Source organism: Mesocricetus auratus, unplaced genomic scaffold (genome assembly GCF_017639785.1).
Source record: "Mesocricetus auratus isolate SY011 unplaced genomic scaffold, BCM_Maur_2.0 Super-Scaffold_100691, whole genome shotgun sequence".
Classification (NCBI taxonomy): Eukaryota; Metazoa; Chordata; class Mammalia; order Rodentia; family Cricetidae; genus Mesocricetus; species Mesocricetus auratus.
In genome coordinates this window covers 36,204,184-36,217,743 of record NW_024429267.1, presented here as the reverse complement: position 1 = coordinate 36,217,743, position 13,560 = coordinate 36,204,184, and the positions used below count along the sequence as shown (strand labels likewise).

The window sequence follows — 13,560 nt, the reverse complement described above, 5'->3', positions numbered from 1 at the left end:
ATGTCCATTTAAGTGGATTTGCAACCAACTGTTAGGAATGTAGTAAAAATAATGAGTTATGGAGAAAAATGTAAAGGCAAAATATTCTTTCATTTACAGTTTGCCAAATGGCATTGCCTTCCTGTGCTGGGGCATGCAGGCATCTCCTCTCCTCCAGTCTGCCTTTTATTGGTGTAATACTGGAAGCTAATGAGGAAAGTAACAAAGGGGAGTACATGCAGAAGAACAGTATTAACAAGGAGTGGTGCAGATGATTTAAAGACAGGATTCTGGAAAGTGTCTGGGTGACTTCTAGACATTAAGCTCTGAGTGCCTTGTGGCGATATGAAGGAAGTATCATCCTGGGTGTGGTTTAAAGCTAAAGAAGAACTAAAGCTCAAGGGATCAATGTCCAGTGATGAGGAGAGAGTGTCTGGGGAAGCTGGCAGGAGCTGGTCCAGGAGGGTTTTGTGAGTTGGATGGAAAGATCTTTCGTGTGTGGTGTGATGGGGAGGTGGCACAGTTCTGGTCACCAGGAATCTGAGATCAAGCTATCTAGAGGCTTGGCTTCTTCTAAGAACTCTCTGGACCAGAAGCCGCAATCTTCTCTGTCTTCCTATGCCCTTCTCTCTGTTATGTGTGAGTACAACTTTTCTTCTAAGAGTCCAGCCAGATCGGATCAGGATTCATCCTAGGGCCTCATTAACTTACCCACCTCTCTAAAGCCTCTTCTTTTTAATGCAGCCACTTTCTGGAGTACTGCGTCTTAAGACTCCATTGTTGCAGATTTGAGGTTCACAATCCAGGCCATAACAGTAGACAATGTAATCTCAGCAAAGGTGTAGCAGGAAGACTGGTCTCCATTGGTCAATAATGAAGACATGGACCTGGGTGGGGCAGAAAACACTGGTAATGGAGTCAGTGTCAGGTTATCAATGGACATGGAGGGCATCCTCGCCAAAGTCTTGAATTCTTGATACAAAACTTTGGCTTTCTGCTTTATAGGTGTAAATGCGGCCTTGGGGGGAGTGTCTCGGCAGTAATGAAGAGCTAGATTTTGATGGCAGAGCAACTGGATATAGAAAAGTCAAGAGCAAGAGGAAAGGGTGGGGAGGTAACTTGTAACAGGAGACTCATTCTGAGCCCTTAGGGGTAGTAAAGGAACAAAATAAGAAGGAATGAAAGGAATGTCCCCAGAGAGTGACAGCCAGCACTGACAGGAATAAGGGAGACAGAGGACACCAGCCTGGGAAGTTACAAGAGGCCTGATAACAACTGCCTGCTAAACTTGTACTGGGGTTATAGTGTGGTGAATCAAGGCCACACACCTACCTTGTGTCTGTCCAAACCCCACACCTACAGCTGAGGGGAGGGAGGAAGCATTGCTTCGCTTAGTTAGAAAAGCATTTAAAATCAGACACACCCCAGTTCAAATCTCAGCTCCTTCATTTGTAGAAGGTGCCAAACCTGCACGCCTTGGAGATCAGCTTGACTTGGAATGAAGAAATGTATGGAAAAACTAGGGTTGGGTGGGTCATGCACTCTGATGGAGTTTACCATTATATACAGATGGATGAGGAGGTGGGTTTATTATATACTGATGAATGAGGAGGCAGGCCAGTGAACCTCAGTACGGTGTCAGTCCCGGGCCGCAGTGATCCTGGTGGAGGAAGCTGTAGCTGATGCTCTCTGCACACTTTATCAACACCAGTATTCTCACCAAGGGAAGGCTTCTCCAGTTCCCTGAACCTAGCCTGGGGAAGGTCTTACCATTGCTATGGATCTGAGGCGTTGCGATCCTTGATATGAGAGTGAGCCTGTCAACAATATGAATTCACTCAGGACTTCCTTGACTCTGTACAAGAAGGTTCCTTCATCTCCTGGTGCCGGTCACTTAATACCTTTAAGCTTTAAATTTCCCAGGTGTCTATTGGAAATAACAAATCTTTTTCAGTCTTTTGCTGAGTTCAGTGAAGTAGAGTATACTGTACCTGCTTCATAGTTGGTAGTGAATAAAGGAAGGGTTTCTTTAACAGCTCTTAATGGTGTAGAACACTGGGATGGAAGGCTGGCTAGATTTAGGTGGGGCAGACCAGTGCACCCATGACAACACCGGCAAAGATGCTGGTGGTGCCGGGGCTAGTGTGGTTCCATGTGTGTTGATAACCATTTATATTTTACATGCACAGAAACCACACGACAAATTAAGAGTCAGTATAAGCTATCAGCAACCTACACAGCCCTGAGCGACCACCACAATTACCAGTGGATGATATTCTACTGTATGGCAGAAGGTGGACTTGGGTGCTTTCTTTTCATTTTGCTCTGAAAGAAAGCAGGCTTCCTTGGTCTCTGGGGTACAAATGGTAAGTAGCCTTCTTGGGAGATACCCGGAGGAAAACACTTGAAGTATGGTTACAACTACAGCCCGTCTGAGTCTAGAAGTTTCTTTATTTCTTGTACCTAAGCTCCACTGATTCAATTTTTAGAAATTGATTGCATTGCTTTACCTCTGAAAGTCTCAACATTTGAGCTACCCAAAAGGGCTACTTACCCTTGACTCACCCAGCCCATTTCTTTCCTCCTAGTCTTTATGGTAGGAAAAATAAAATAAAGATGTTCTCATTATTCTTAATGTATATTAAACCATCCGAATATTAATGGTATAGGCAACCATTTGATTGCACTATTGAATTCTGTCACCATGAATTGGGTCAAGACTTAGAGGAAATAACTTGACCTTGTTCCACAGTACCTAAGGCTATATCTGGGAAGATCCAAATATCTTGGTTAGGGGTGAATCTTGGGGATACAGTCACTTTACAGCTAGCAAATAGATTATCTGGAGGTTCTGGGCTTACTCAAATGTTGGATTTAACTCAGACTATCAACGTTATGTCGTGAAGCCTTTTCAAATGCCTGCAATGCCCCCACATAGTTGTCTCAGGTAGCTGGGCTTCTCACAAGTAAGCTCCAACCTTCATACATAAGTATCCTAGCAAACAAAGCAGAAGCTATTATGATTGGCACTGGAAAGTCACATAATGTCACTGATACTGAAGTCAGTGCTCAGATTCAAAGGAAGGAGACCGAGATTCTGTCTTACAATGGAAGTAGTGTTGCTGAATTATATGGCTGTTTTCACAGAGACTACCCCAGGATGGATCTCTAACTATCTATGTATCTATCTATGTACCTATGTACCTATGTATGTATGTATGTATGTATGTATGTATGTATGTATGTATGTATCTATCTATCTATCTATCTATTTATGTATGTTTGTATGCCCATATAGACACATATACGTGGGACAATGTTTAGGAATAATGTCTCACTGTAATGAGTTATATCTGGTTTTATTTTAATAATGTCTCACTGTAATAAGTGATATCTGGTTTTCTTTTCTTTTTTCTTTCTTTCTTTTTTTTTGTATCACAGCATTCTTCCTTGCTGAGCATAAAATATCAAATCCCAAACAGCAGTGAACATGAACTGGATTAGGTTTCAAAGAATTATTTCTTACTTCTGTTTAAAAATAAATACATTGTCAAAAACAAAAACAAACAAACCTAACCCAAACTTCTGTGCTCAGCACTGGTGAAACTTGACCTGACTGGGGTGACAGCATAATGAAGAAAGGACAGACACACAGACACATATACAGAAAACCTGGGGCCATATGCACTCTGATGGCATGGCGCTGACTACTCAATAACCTAGACCCTCAGTGTACAGGGACGGAGTTAGCAGGTGTCTGTAGGCAGCGGTCTCTGGCTGTAGACATCTGGGAGGAGGAAGTCACAGTTGCTAGATTTTTTTCACATACTGCCAACATTTGACTCAGACCAGAATCATCCCTCTGAGCCTTGTCCTGCCTGGTGGGGGGGGGTTCCATTCCCATGGGTTTGAGGTATTAGGTCTTTGACATGACTGTGCCCATGTCAACAATATACATTAATCCAAGACTTCATCCTTTCTTTACACACTTATTCAAGGCTTCCCAGGCTCTCCACACAAAACCAGCTAACCAACCAATCAACCAACTAGTCAACCAACCAAACACAAATTTCTACTGAAGCAGTGACATCTACTTTTGTGTCAAAATTTTCAGAGCAATGTGAAAAACTCAGCAATATACTCTAGGGCCACAGAGTGATAGTTGCTCTAGGGCCATAGAGCCCCTGTTTTCCCTGCAGAGATGGGGTTGGGGAAACATATGTGGGTCTAACTTTTTTTAAACATCAGTTTTCCACCCTTTCTTTGAAAGTTAGCTACTCTTAGTTGAATTAAACATCGGTCACATGGAACGTTTCCATTTAATTTCCTTTTAAAAAATCAGTTTCCATAAGTAGGTATAATTTATTTATTTTCTTCATTTATTCAGTTTAAATTATTCAGGGGTTGTGTTTTGGACCTTAATTGGGCAAAGCATTAATGACCCTGGTGAAAATGAGGGAGCTGCTGTGTTTATGTGAAAGATCTGTTCCTGTTAGATTCTATTTTCTGGAACAGAGGAGTTATTTATTTATTAAAACTATTGACCCAGATGAATTGCCTGAGATTCACTATTGCCTTGCAGGTGGGGCCTGGGACTTGAGGCCTTTAGCAGCCAAGGCCTTACATCATCCTGCTCATGATATTTTGAGAGGGGCCTTTAAAAGAACAAGAGTCGAGGATAACCGTGTGGCCTCAACAAACTCAGAGATGTGAATCACCACTTTGGTGATAATTGGTTATTTGAATGGTCATTGCTCAGTGGTGATGAAGGATAATGATGGTAAAGGCCAAACCCCAAAGCTGCCTTTCTGATCTGAACCTATTTTTCATTGCTTATTCATCCCCTGTGCCTCTCCCTGAAACCATCACGCTTCAGGGAAAGATGAAATGTGGAATTCGGCAGATGTGAATTGATATTTTGCACAATTATGTGAATGTTGGTAAGTTATTCAAACTTGAGGAGGTAGAAGTCTGATCACAATAAAATGGGAAATAGCAACTGCTGTTGTGAGAATTAAAGGACCCATGAAATATATGACCTCCATTATCCAGTCTAGCGCTGGGAGAATGGGATCCATTGGCTACTGGTTGCTCAATGCAATTATTGTATCTGGAGTGGCCCAGCAGAAGTGCACAGCATAGTGGTGTGTTGTACAAATGGCATGGCTGGAAGTTCTTGTGGTCTGAGGATTTCTAAGATAAATTCTCTTACTTTCATTTACTCTAACCCGGGTCATTTTGTCTTTTCCCCCACCCAAGCAAACCAAGTCATGGCTGTGACAGGGATTTCAGAGACTTGGAAAGTAGGTGAAGAAGGAGATTTTTTTTCTTTTATATTTGTTAAACACTGACCATGCACAGCCATACTGAGTGTCTCATATTCATTTTTCACTTCTTGTACTGACCTTATGCAGTGGATATAATATTGCTTAATCAATTACTCTCAAACACAGTGACTTAATGGAACAACTATTTATATTTCTCACCTGTGGGTTGGATAGTTCTGATGTGGGCCAGGTTTGGCTGATCTTGCCTGAGCTTGCTCATGTGTCTGGGGTCAACTTGTGGATCATTTGTGCTGACCAAGTAAGAGGCATTGGCTGGCTGGGACAGCTTAGCTCTGCCCCGTGTTGCTCTCTGACCCTCCTGCAGGTTCAGCATGAGTTTCTTCTCATGGCAGTGGCAGGAGTCCAAGAAAAGAAAAAAATGTTAAGCCTGCTACTATTCTGGCCAAAGCAAACCACACAGCCAAGCTCAGACTTGGATTAGCAGAGCATCACCACAGGGAACAAGTCCAGAGAGGCATGACTAAACAGCATGTTTAGTTAAAACTCCTGCAGCACTTGATCTAGCAAAATATTCCTACCCCTCCTTGACAAGGAGGCGAGATGGATGGCAGCCATGTTGTGCCTGTTTCTAAGTGCCCTATCCCTACTCACTGTGTTCCCCTGTAGTGTTCTTTCCTGGCCATTTCCTGCTTGGGGATGTTTGGTAATTAGTTCTATGTCCTACTTCTCATTATTTGTTCTGAATTTGAAACTTCATGTCAAATATTTGGGACCAGTTGATTTCTAACAAAAGTCTGTATAAGTTCCTCAAGAGAGAGTGTTTAATCAACAAGGAGGTTCTTATTCGAGTAAACAAGGGAAGTAAATATCAGCTGAACCGGATGGAGCACAAATAAAAGACTAGTCAACTTTTTCTCGTCCGCTGACTCCTCTGACTCCATCGTTAGCATCCACTTCTGCAGGTCATTCTTTCTGGATTATGACTTTAAAATCTGAAAAGGGTGAGGTCTTGAAGCTGGCTTGGCACTTGCCAGCTCTGTACCTCAGGCAAGACAGAGACCTTTCCTAACTTTCCTAAGTCCCCATTTCCCACCTGTATGAAACGGGAACCATTGGGCAGGTGTTGCATGGTGTTCTCAGGGGGACCTGCAGGTGAAGAGCATTGAGTATTCTGAGAGCCCGTGCAGCCACCGGGTTTTGCAGCTGTTTGCAAGCGCCTCTTGTTACCTCAAACGCTCAAGTGTCTGCTTTCACCACCACAGGGCCCAGCATGTGCAGCCAGGACCACACGGGGAGGCAGCAGAAGGTTCCTAATGCATTTTATGGCTTGGTTGTGTGCTCTAAACCACACTTATTAATTATGAGATGCTGTTTAGTCACTGTTGCAATATACACATTTGGCTAATTAATTTGTATAGGCTCATATCGAGCAACATAAAGAATGTGCAGGACCATAACATGTGGGCTCTTAACTGCTTCCACCCCCTTCCTTGGCTTCTCAGAGAGGATCAAAGCCTCTGTGCCCTTCATCGCCTAACCCAGGATTTATTCACAGCATGCTTAGCGTTCAGGAAATGTCTTGAATGAGTGGTGAACAAAGGAATAAATTTGTTTCTGTGTTTTTCTGTTTACTTCATTTCTCAACTACGTATGACCCTTGAATTGTGAGAAAATATTACATCTATGGAAATACAGCCAGGGACTTATTCTGAGCCATTAGCTGATTTTGCTGGGAACAGTCTTGGTCCTCTTGAAGCCCGAATGTGGTTGAGGGTGTGGAGAACAGTGTGAACCCGTCCTCCAGTGACGATGTTCCCTGTCCTGAGATTTTAGAAGGCATGGCATGTTCTTACAGAGGCAGTGGCAAAAAGGTGGCAACTTCTGAGGGGGAAGTTTGAATGGGGTTCCCACTGCAGACTGAAGGTCGCCTTTTCGACTTAGCTAGTCCCTGACTCGGAGCAGTAGCTGAGATGGCGCAGAGCCGGGCATTGCCATGCAGGTGCTAGGCGATCTCTGCCCTACAACTCCTAGAGGCACTGGCGCTTTGCAGCTCTAGCGAGCGCCTGGCGCCCTCCCCAGACCAGGCTGCATAGAGCGTCCATCCCTAGACCACAGCCAAGGGCAGGGCCCGCAGAGACAGCATCCTGCCCCCTCCGCAGGGTGGAAGGGCGCCTCAGGATAGGGTCGCCTGCATCTCTACAGAAGATCATCAGGCCGCGGGTGATTACTTTTTGGAGAAGCTCACGGTACTCGCAGCTGCAGTTTGGAGAGTCGCAGGGTACAGGCCCTAAGGCTCCTTGGAGCCACCCTCTAGGGTCTTTCGGGAGCCAGCACCTGACCCCGGGGATCACGGGAGTGCGAGGCTTTGGGGATGGCTATGGAAAGTTGGGGGCCGGAGCTGCGGGGCTGTGGAGCTCGCAACCCCGCGCCAGTGTCCGCGTCTCATGAATATTCACGAGCCACCTCCCTCCCTCCCTCCGTGACGTCACGGGCCGTCCCGGGGTGAGCGCCGGAGCCGCTCCGGGTCCGCGCCAGTGAGTGCTGCTGTTGCCGGCGAGCGAGCGGCGCGGCGGAGGGCAGCGGAGGCAGCGGGTGAGGGCGGCGGCGGCGCCTGAAGCGTACCCAGCGGCTACAGAGAGGCGACCCGCGGGGCGGCGGGCACCGGCGGACACCCGCAGGCGAGGCCGGCGCGGGCGGTAGGCGGCGGCGGCGGCAGCTCGGTGGAGGCTCAGGCGGCGAGGATGCTGCCGGGGAGGCTGTGCTTGGTGCCGCTCCTGCTGGCGCTGGGCGTGGGGAGCGGCGGCGGTAGTGGCGACGGCGGGGACAGCCGGCGGCGCCGCCTCCTCGCGGCGAAAGGTGGGTGCTGGGGAAGTTTCTTCCTCCCCGGGAGGGAGGCAGGCAGGGCGGGCTTGAGGTTGCAGACCGCGGACTTAACGCGTGCGGTACCCACCCTTTCTTGTGGCAGCTTCGGTTTCTGCGCGCACGGTCCCCGAAGTCAGCGCCCTTAGCTGTGGACCCTTGAGGTTTTCCAGCCCAATCTCTGGGCGGGGTCCTGGCGCCAAGGAGAAGGCGAGGTCTATGGAGTGCAGAGAACTTTGGGGTCCCTGTGTGCTGGGTGGGAGCATCGCGGACTCGGCTCAGGGATGCTTGGAGCAGGGCCCGGCTTGGGCGCTGTACCGGGGGAGGGGAGGCAGGTGTCTGTCTGTTACTGCCCTGCGGGCAAGAATCAGGGACATTTTCAGAGGAGCGAGCCGAGATGGATTGGTACTCAAGCTTGGGGATGGCGTGGGAACTTGTAGGCTTCTGAAAGCCTTGTCTGCACCCGCACCCGGGCGCTCTGCAGCGCGGGCTCTGGCTCTCCTGGGAACGCACACCCTCAAGAGGGCAGAGTCCGGAAGAAGCGCGGGATGTGATGGTCCCTACTGCAATCACTCTCTCCTCTTTTCTTCGGAGGTCCGAGTCTCCATGTCCGGAGCTCTTCTCTGGTCTTTCTAATTGATCTTGACCTCTCCAACCCTCTAAGATTCTCAAGAACGCTGGCGCTATCAGGGGGAGCCTAGTAGCCGGCGAGCCCCAGACTTTGACAGCAGCCTGGGAGCGCTGGGAGGAAGGCATGCTGAGGAGCCGGCGGGTGTCTGGAGGGCGGGTCTGGAACAGAAGGTCATGCTGTAGCCAGAGGTTGGGAGGCAAAGCAGGAGCAGCAGGATTGGGTGGTTGGTGGTGGACTCAGGCGAGGCACTGGCTGATTTCTGGATGGAGCGCTAGGCTTAAGGGCTTAAGTGGTAACTTGTTGATTCTCTGTGCTGTTGATGTGCAGGGCATGTGTTTGGTTCCTGCCAGGTGAAGGTGAGGGGGATATGTGGTCCTTGGAATCATGCCTGGCGATAATTTGAAGACAGAGGGTTTGTCCTTGTTGGAAAAAGATTAACAACTAGAGGCAGCCTGATTTAGAGGGTTGCTAGCAGACCAGGGGAGGAGCGCACAGCAGACTGTTCTCTGGAGATTGGGGAAACAGGGCATTTGCCTTGTCTGGGCTTTGAAAAGTGCCCTTCTTGTCTTTGCAAGTGATGCATTTGAGACAGGAGGTATTTCTATTCGTTTTCATTTATTAATTTTTTGGTGGCATAATATGGAAAGTTTAATACACAAGCGTCCTCCTAACATTCACCCCCACCATTCCTTAACAAGGACTTTCTTCTTTTTAGGCAGAGAAAAGACCATCACGAAAATGTGTTTTAAAAAGTGGCATGGCAAAGGGGTGTCTGTATGAAGGGATCAATGCAATCTATAAGCTGTTATTCTGGTGAAATATGAACAAAAGTACAAGGACCTCCCGAATGGTTTGCTCTCCTTCCAGGTACAGACACTTTGATAGGCAGGCAGATGTCTTGTCTTCCAAGGTTATCTACCACTTTGGTGCAAAGTGGCATATTTATAAGCACTTGTCTACAAAGATAGGGAGCCCACAGTAAGTAAAGACTAAGGAAGATGTAATTTGGGGAGAGAACTCCTTGTGTGCAACACGTTGCTGAGTTGTTTGGTAAGAATGGGAAATCAGAGGCTAGGGAGAGAAAGTAATCAACAATAATGCAGGCTTTCACTGATCTAGAGTATGTGAATATATATCTTATTCACATTATATTATTATATATTATATATAATACATATTTATTTATTATAACTCACATCTTTCATTTTTCTTCACTTAGAACATATCCATTTCATAGTTTAAAGGCAAGCAGTTTGTCATTCTACTCTAAAAGTTTTATTAGCGTTGAGGATGGGAACTACTCTCTGAATTCTTCTTGTCATTCCCCGTCCAGCCACTAGGGGGATGCAAAGAGCACGGTTTGTTATTTATTTATTTATTTTGAGGCAAGTACTATTTGGTCACAGCAGACATATTTTTAAAATAACAGTTTAGTTACTATTCACAGGGCAGACATTCCTTATTTCAGTACACTTGAAGTTTACATTGCTAAATCATATAATCCCTGAGGAATATTTGGGAGGGACAATAAAACTGTGTTTTCTCTGTAACACATCCTGGCTCTGATATGACTCTTTTTTTAAGGTCCCTATAATTTCTATTCCCATCATCAAGAACGAGAAGACCCAGGAAGGCCTGTGTGAAAGAGATACCTTTCTTTCTCAATGCACCTCCGAGTGCGGAGGTAGAAGACAGACAGCTGGGAGCTTACATGCAGCTACTTAGCTGAGTTGTATACTCTCTGAGTTACACTACACACCCTCTGGGCAACTGTTTGCAAGTGCTCTTTTGGCCGTGGACCCCTGTAAGATGGTGTGTCTGTATAGCAATGTGTTCTGCCTTCATATTGTTTGCTTCTTGCTGCAGGGGACCCAGAAGCTGACACTGTTGGGGGTTTTCACTGAATGTTGAGCTTTCTTGACAACCAATATCAGAAATAACACAGTGATTGGACAGTTAGGACCTGTTTCTTCACCCTCTTGTCCCTAGGATAGGCAAAAAAAAATAGACCACCTCTTCTTGGATTCCTTGAAGAGACCAGGTTATATACATTGGAAACTATTCTAGAGAAAGGCACAACTTATCCAAGAGAAAGACAATGAACTCCAAACAGTCACCTGAAGGATTACACAATAAAATTCTCGTGCTCTCACAACCTCAAGGGCTCATATTCATTCTCTCTCTAGTTGCCAGACTCCCAGCAGACAGGTCATTCAGCACAGTCCTGGAGTATAGACCAGCAGTTGCTACCCTAATGAGTGTGCAAGCAGGCCTGTGTGTGGAGAATCAGTTCACTTGTGTCTGTGGAAACCAGCTTTCTGACTCCAGGAAGCAGCCTCACTCTTTCACCCACAGACTCAACACCACCTCTGAATACCGCGCAGTGTTATACGTTGCAGTAGCCATCCTGGAGGGTGATGTGGACTCCTGTGGTGATGGTGAATAGAGAGTCTCTTCTCCAACTGAGACACAAGGGACCAAACAGTTCTCAGCACTGAGTTAGCTAGACTCTGGCCTGCATTTATCCCTGGTCACCTTTGCCTTATGGTTAGAAGGTCTTCCTCAGCTTGATTGTGTGTGTGCTTTTCTAGGAACCTTCCTGGCTGGCCCTTCCCAAAAAGTTATGCCTCTGCCTCAGGCATGCCCGTGTTTCCTTGCACAATTCCAGGTTGATCTGTGGGCCCTCAGGGCTCTGCTGTCTTGCTTGGGCTGGCCTTGAGTTGTGAGAAGAGCATCCAACAGTGTCTGGCTTGGTGTATGTACTTGCATACAATCCTGGGGGGTATCCTTGTTTTTTCTTTGTTGTTTGTTTTGCTTTGTTTTGTTTTTTTTTGACATAGACAGTTTAGATTTTTCTCCTGTCCTGTAAAGTAAAATTTGTGTTCAGTTGCCAGAGAAACTTGACTTTGTATCTTGCTTCTATCACTCCCTCATTAGATGATATTAGACAGATGAATTAATCCCCTGAGCCTCAGTTTTCACATCTATAAAGTGGGGATGCAGAACCCTCTCTTGCAAGGTGCTTGGCAGAATAGTATTCAGAAAGCTTCTATCTCAGATTTAGTGTCTTTTACACACTAAAAACACAACAACACAAAAACCAAAAACCAATAACTCTGTCAATCCTCTAAACACCTGGGCATAGTGTCCAAGACTTGAAGTTTTCCTTTTCTGACCATTGAAATTCAATAGCTTTGTCCAATCTGCTCAAACTTGATTCTCTCGGTCTCTGGGTCTTTTAGTTTCTCGTTGTATGAGGAAATCCCCCCTATGCACACAAACACGCATGCACATACACACATTTGGTGTAAGTTGTGAAGCTGCCTGCTTCTCTCACAGCACTATGAGTGCCTTGAAAACCCCCTTTTATCCCGAATGGCCAGCCTGAAACTTGCTGCAGAGCCAGTGAGGAGTAAGGATGGGCAGTGTATCTCCAAGCACAAACACCAGAGATGTGGGAACTTGGGGTGCTTGGAGGAGGAGCTCATGTGGTGTGATTTAGGGTTATAAAACCTCATCTGCCGGGCTGCCACCTGCCTCCCAACTTGCTGTCCTCGACAGCACGAGAGTGTTCCTTTTCATCAGTGACATTCACGGCTTTTGAGATGACTTGCATTTACGTGGATAAGGGTGACCCAGACTAGGATGGCTAAAAGACAGCTTGAGTCTGTCTCTTTATTGTTTTCTTCTTTATTGCTTAGCCCAGCACTAATTGGACCCTTTGGAGTTGGTTCCATCAGAAAATTAGGTTTTAAGAAAGGACAGTGGGGGAGGGCTTAGAAGCCACTGGCACTGTGTAGAAGAGAGGACAGAGCTATGGTGAAGACAGAAGACAGAGATAGGAGGCAGGAGTGGACAAAAGGCAGACAAATGCCTGGGACGGGAGTGAGAATCATCCGAGCTCCCATACCGTGGCCTCTGCTACTCAGTCTTTTTTCCTGCTTCAAAGTTCATGCCATCTTCCTATTTCCACAGAAGACTGGATCCCCAGGGGGATCCCCTTGAGACTGTTGCTAAGCTCTATATTCAAGAGTGTTCCTCTCTCTCATAGCACTTGAAAATCCTCCAAGAGTCAACCTTGCACTCAGGCTGCTTCCTGATTTTGGTCTGGCCATTTCTCTACCAACTTACAGCCTCTGCTTTGTAGGGTTTAAAATATCCAACCCTGCAGATGCATCAGGACATTAACCATACACTAAGACCTTGAAGATGCTGCCTTAAATTGCACTTGGAGTCTGCCGACACTGTTCTTGCCACAACTGAGAATGTTTAATCAGCTAAAATTTTGGTTTACTTCTTTGGAATCATTGCACTGAATTGTCATGTGAAAATTGTCAATTTAAAATAAAAGCACATCATTTTTGTGTCTTCTACAACTTTCTTGCCATGATGTCTGTTTTATTATGTGTTTAAATAAATATTCAGCCTTCTTGCAAGTCTGATTAGAAAACCACCAGGGGGTATTGGGAAAGGCTTTGACTTTCAGTTCTTGTGCTCTGGATTCACTGATGAGCTGGGAGTGGCTCTGGGCTCAGATCCTCCTCCGGGCATCTGGTTTTCTGTAGTGGGAGGGATTCCATGGTGCCCACATCCCTCAAAAGTCCCAGGTATCCAGATAGATAGCTCTGCATGTCCTTTAAAGGGACAAAGTAGCTAAGAAAATAAAGTGATCATATTTAAGAAATTTGTTTTGGGACTTTGGGACTCCAAACCCCCAAACAAAGCCTTAGATCATTCTCCATTCATCTTGTCTTATAGACTCAGTTAATTATATTTTCTGAAGTTTGAATTTAGTGAGGAGTC

At 46.1% G+C, this 13,560-nt stretch overlaps 1 protein-coding gene across 2 annotated transcripts in view; it reads left to right on the top strand.

Moving 5' to 3' along the window:
* The first annotated feature begins 7,794 nt into the window (after positions 1–7,794).
* Positions 7,795–13,560, top strand: part of Clstn2 (calsyntenin 2) — a 565,401-nt gene continuing 559,635 nt past the window's right edge. For both annotated transcript variants that reach the window (XM_040740356.1, XM_040740357.1), the window contains exon 1: positions 7,795–8,123. In XM_040740356.1, the coding sequence (XP_040596290.1) occupies positions 8,009–8,123 (115 nt within the window). In that variant the 5' untranslated portion in view covers positions 7,795–8,008. The remainder of the gene's footprint in view (positions 8,124–13,560) is intronic.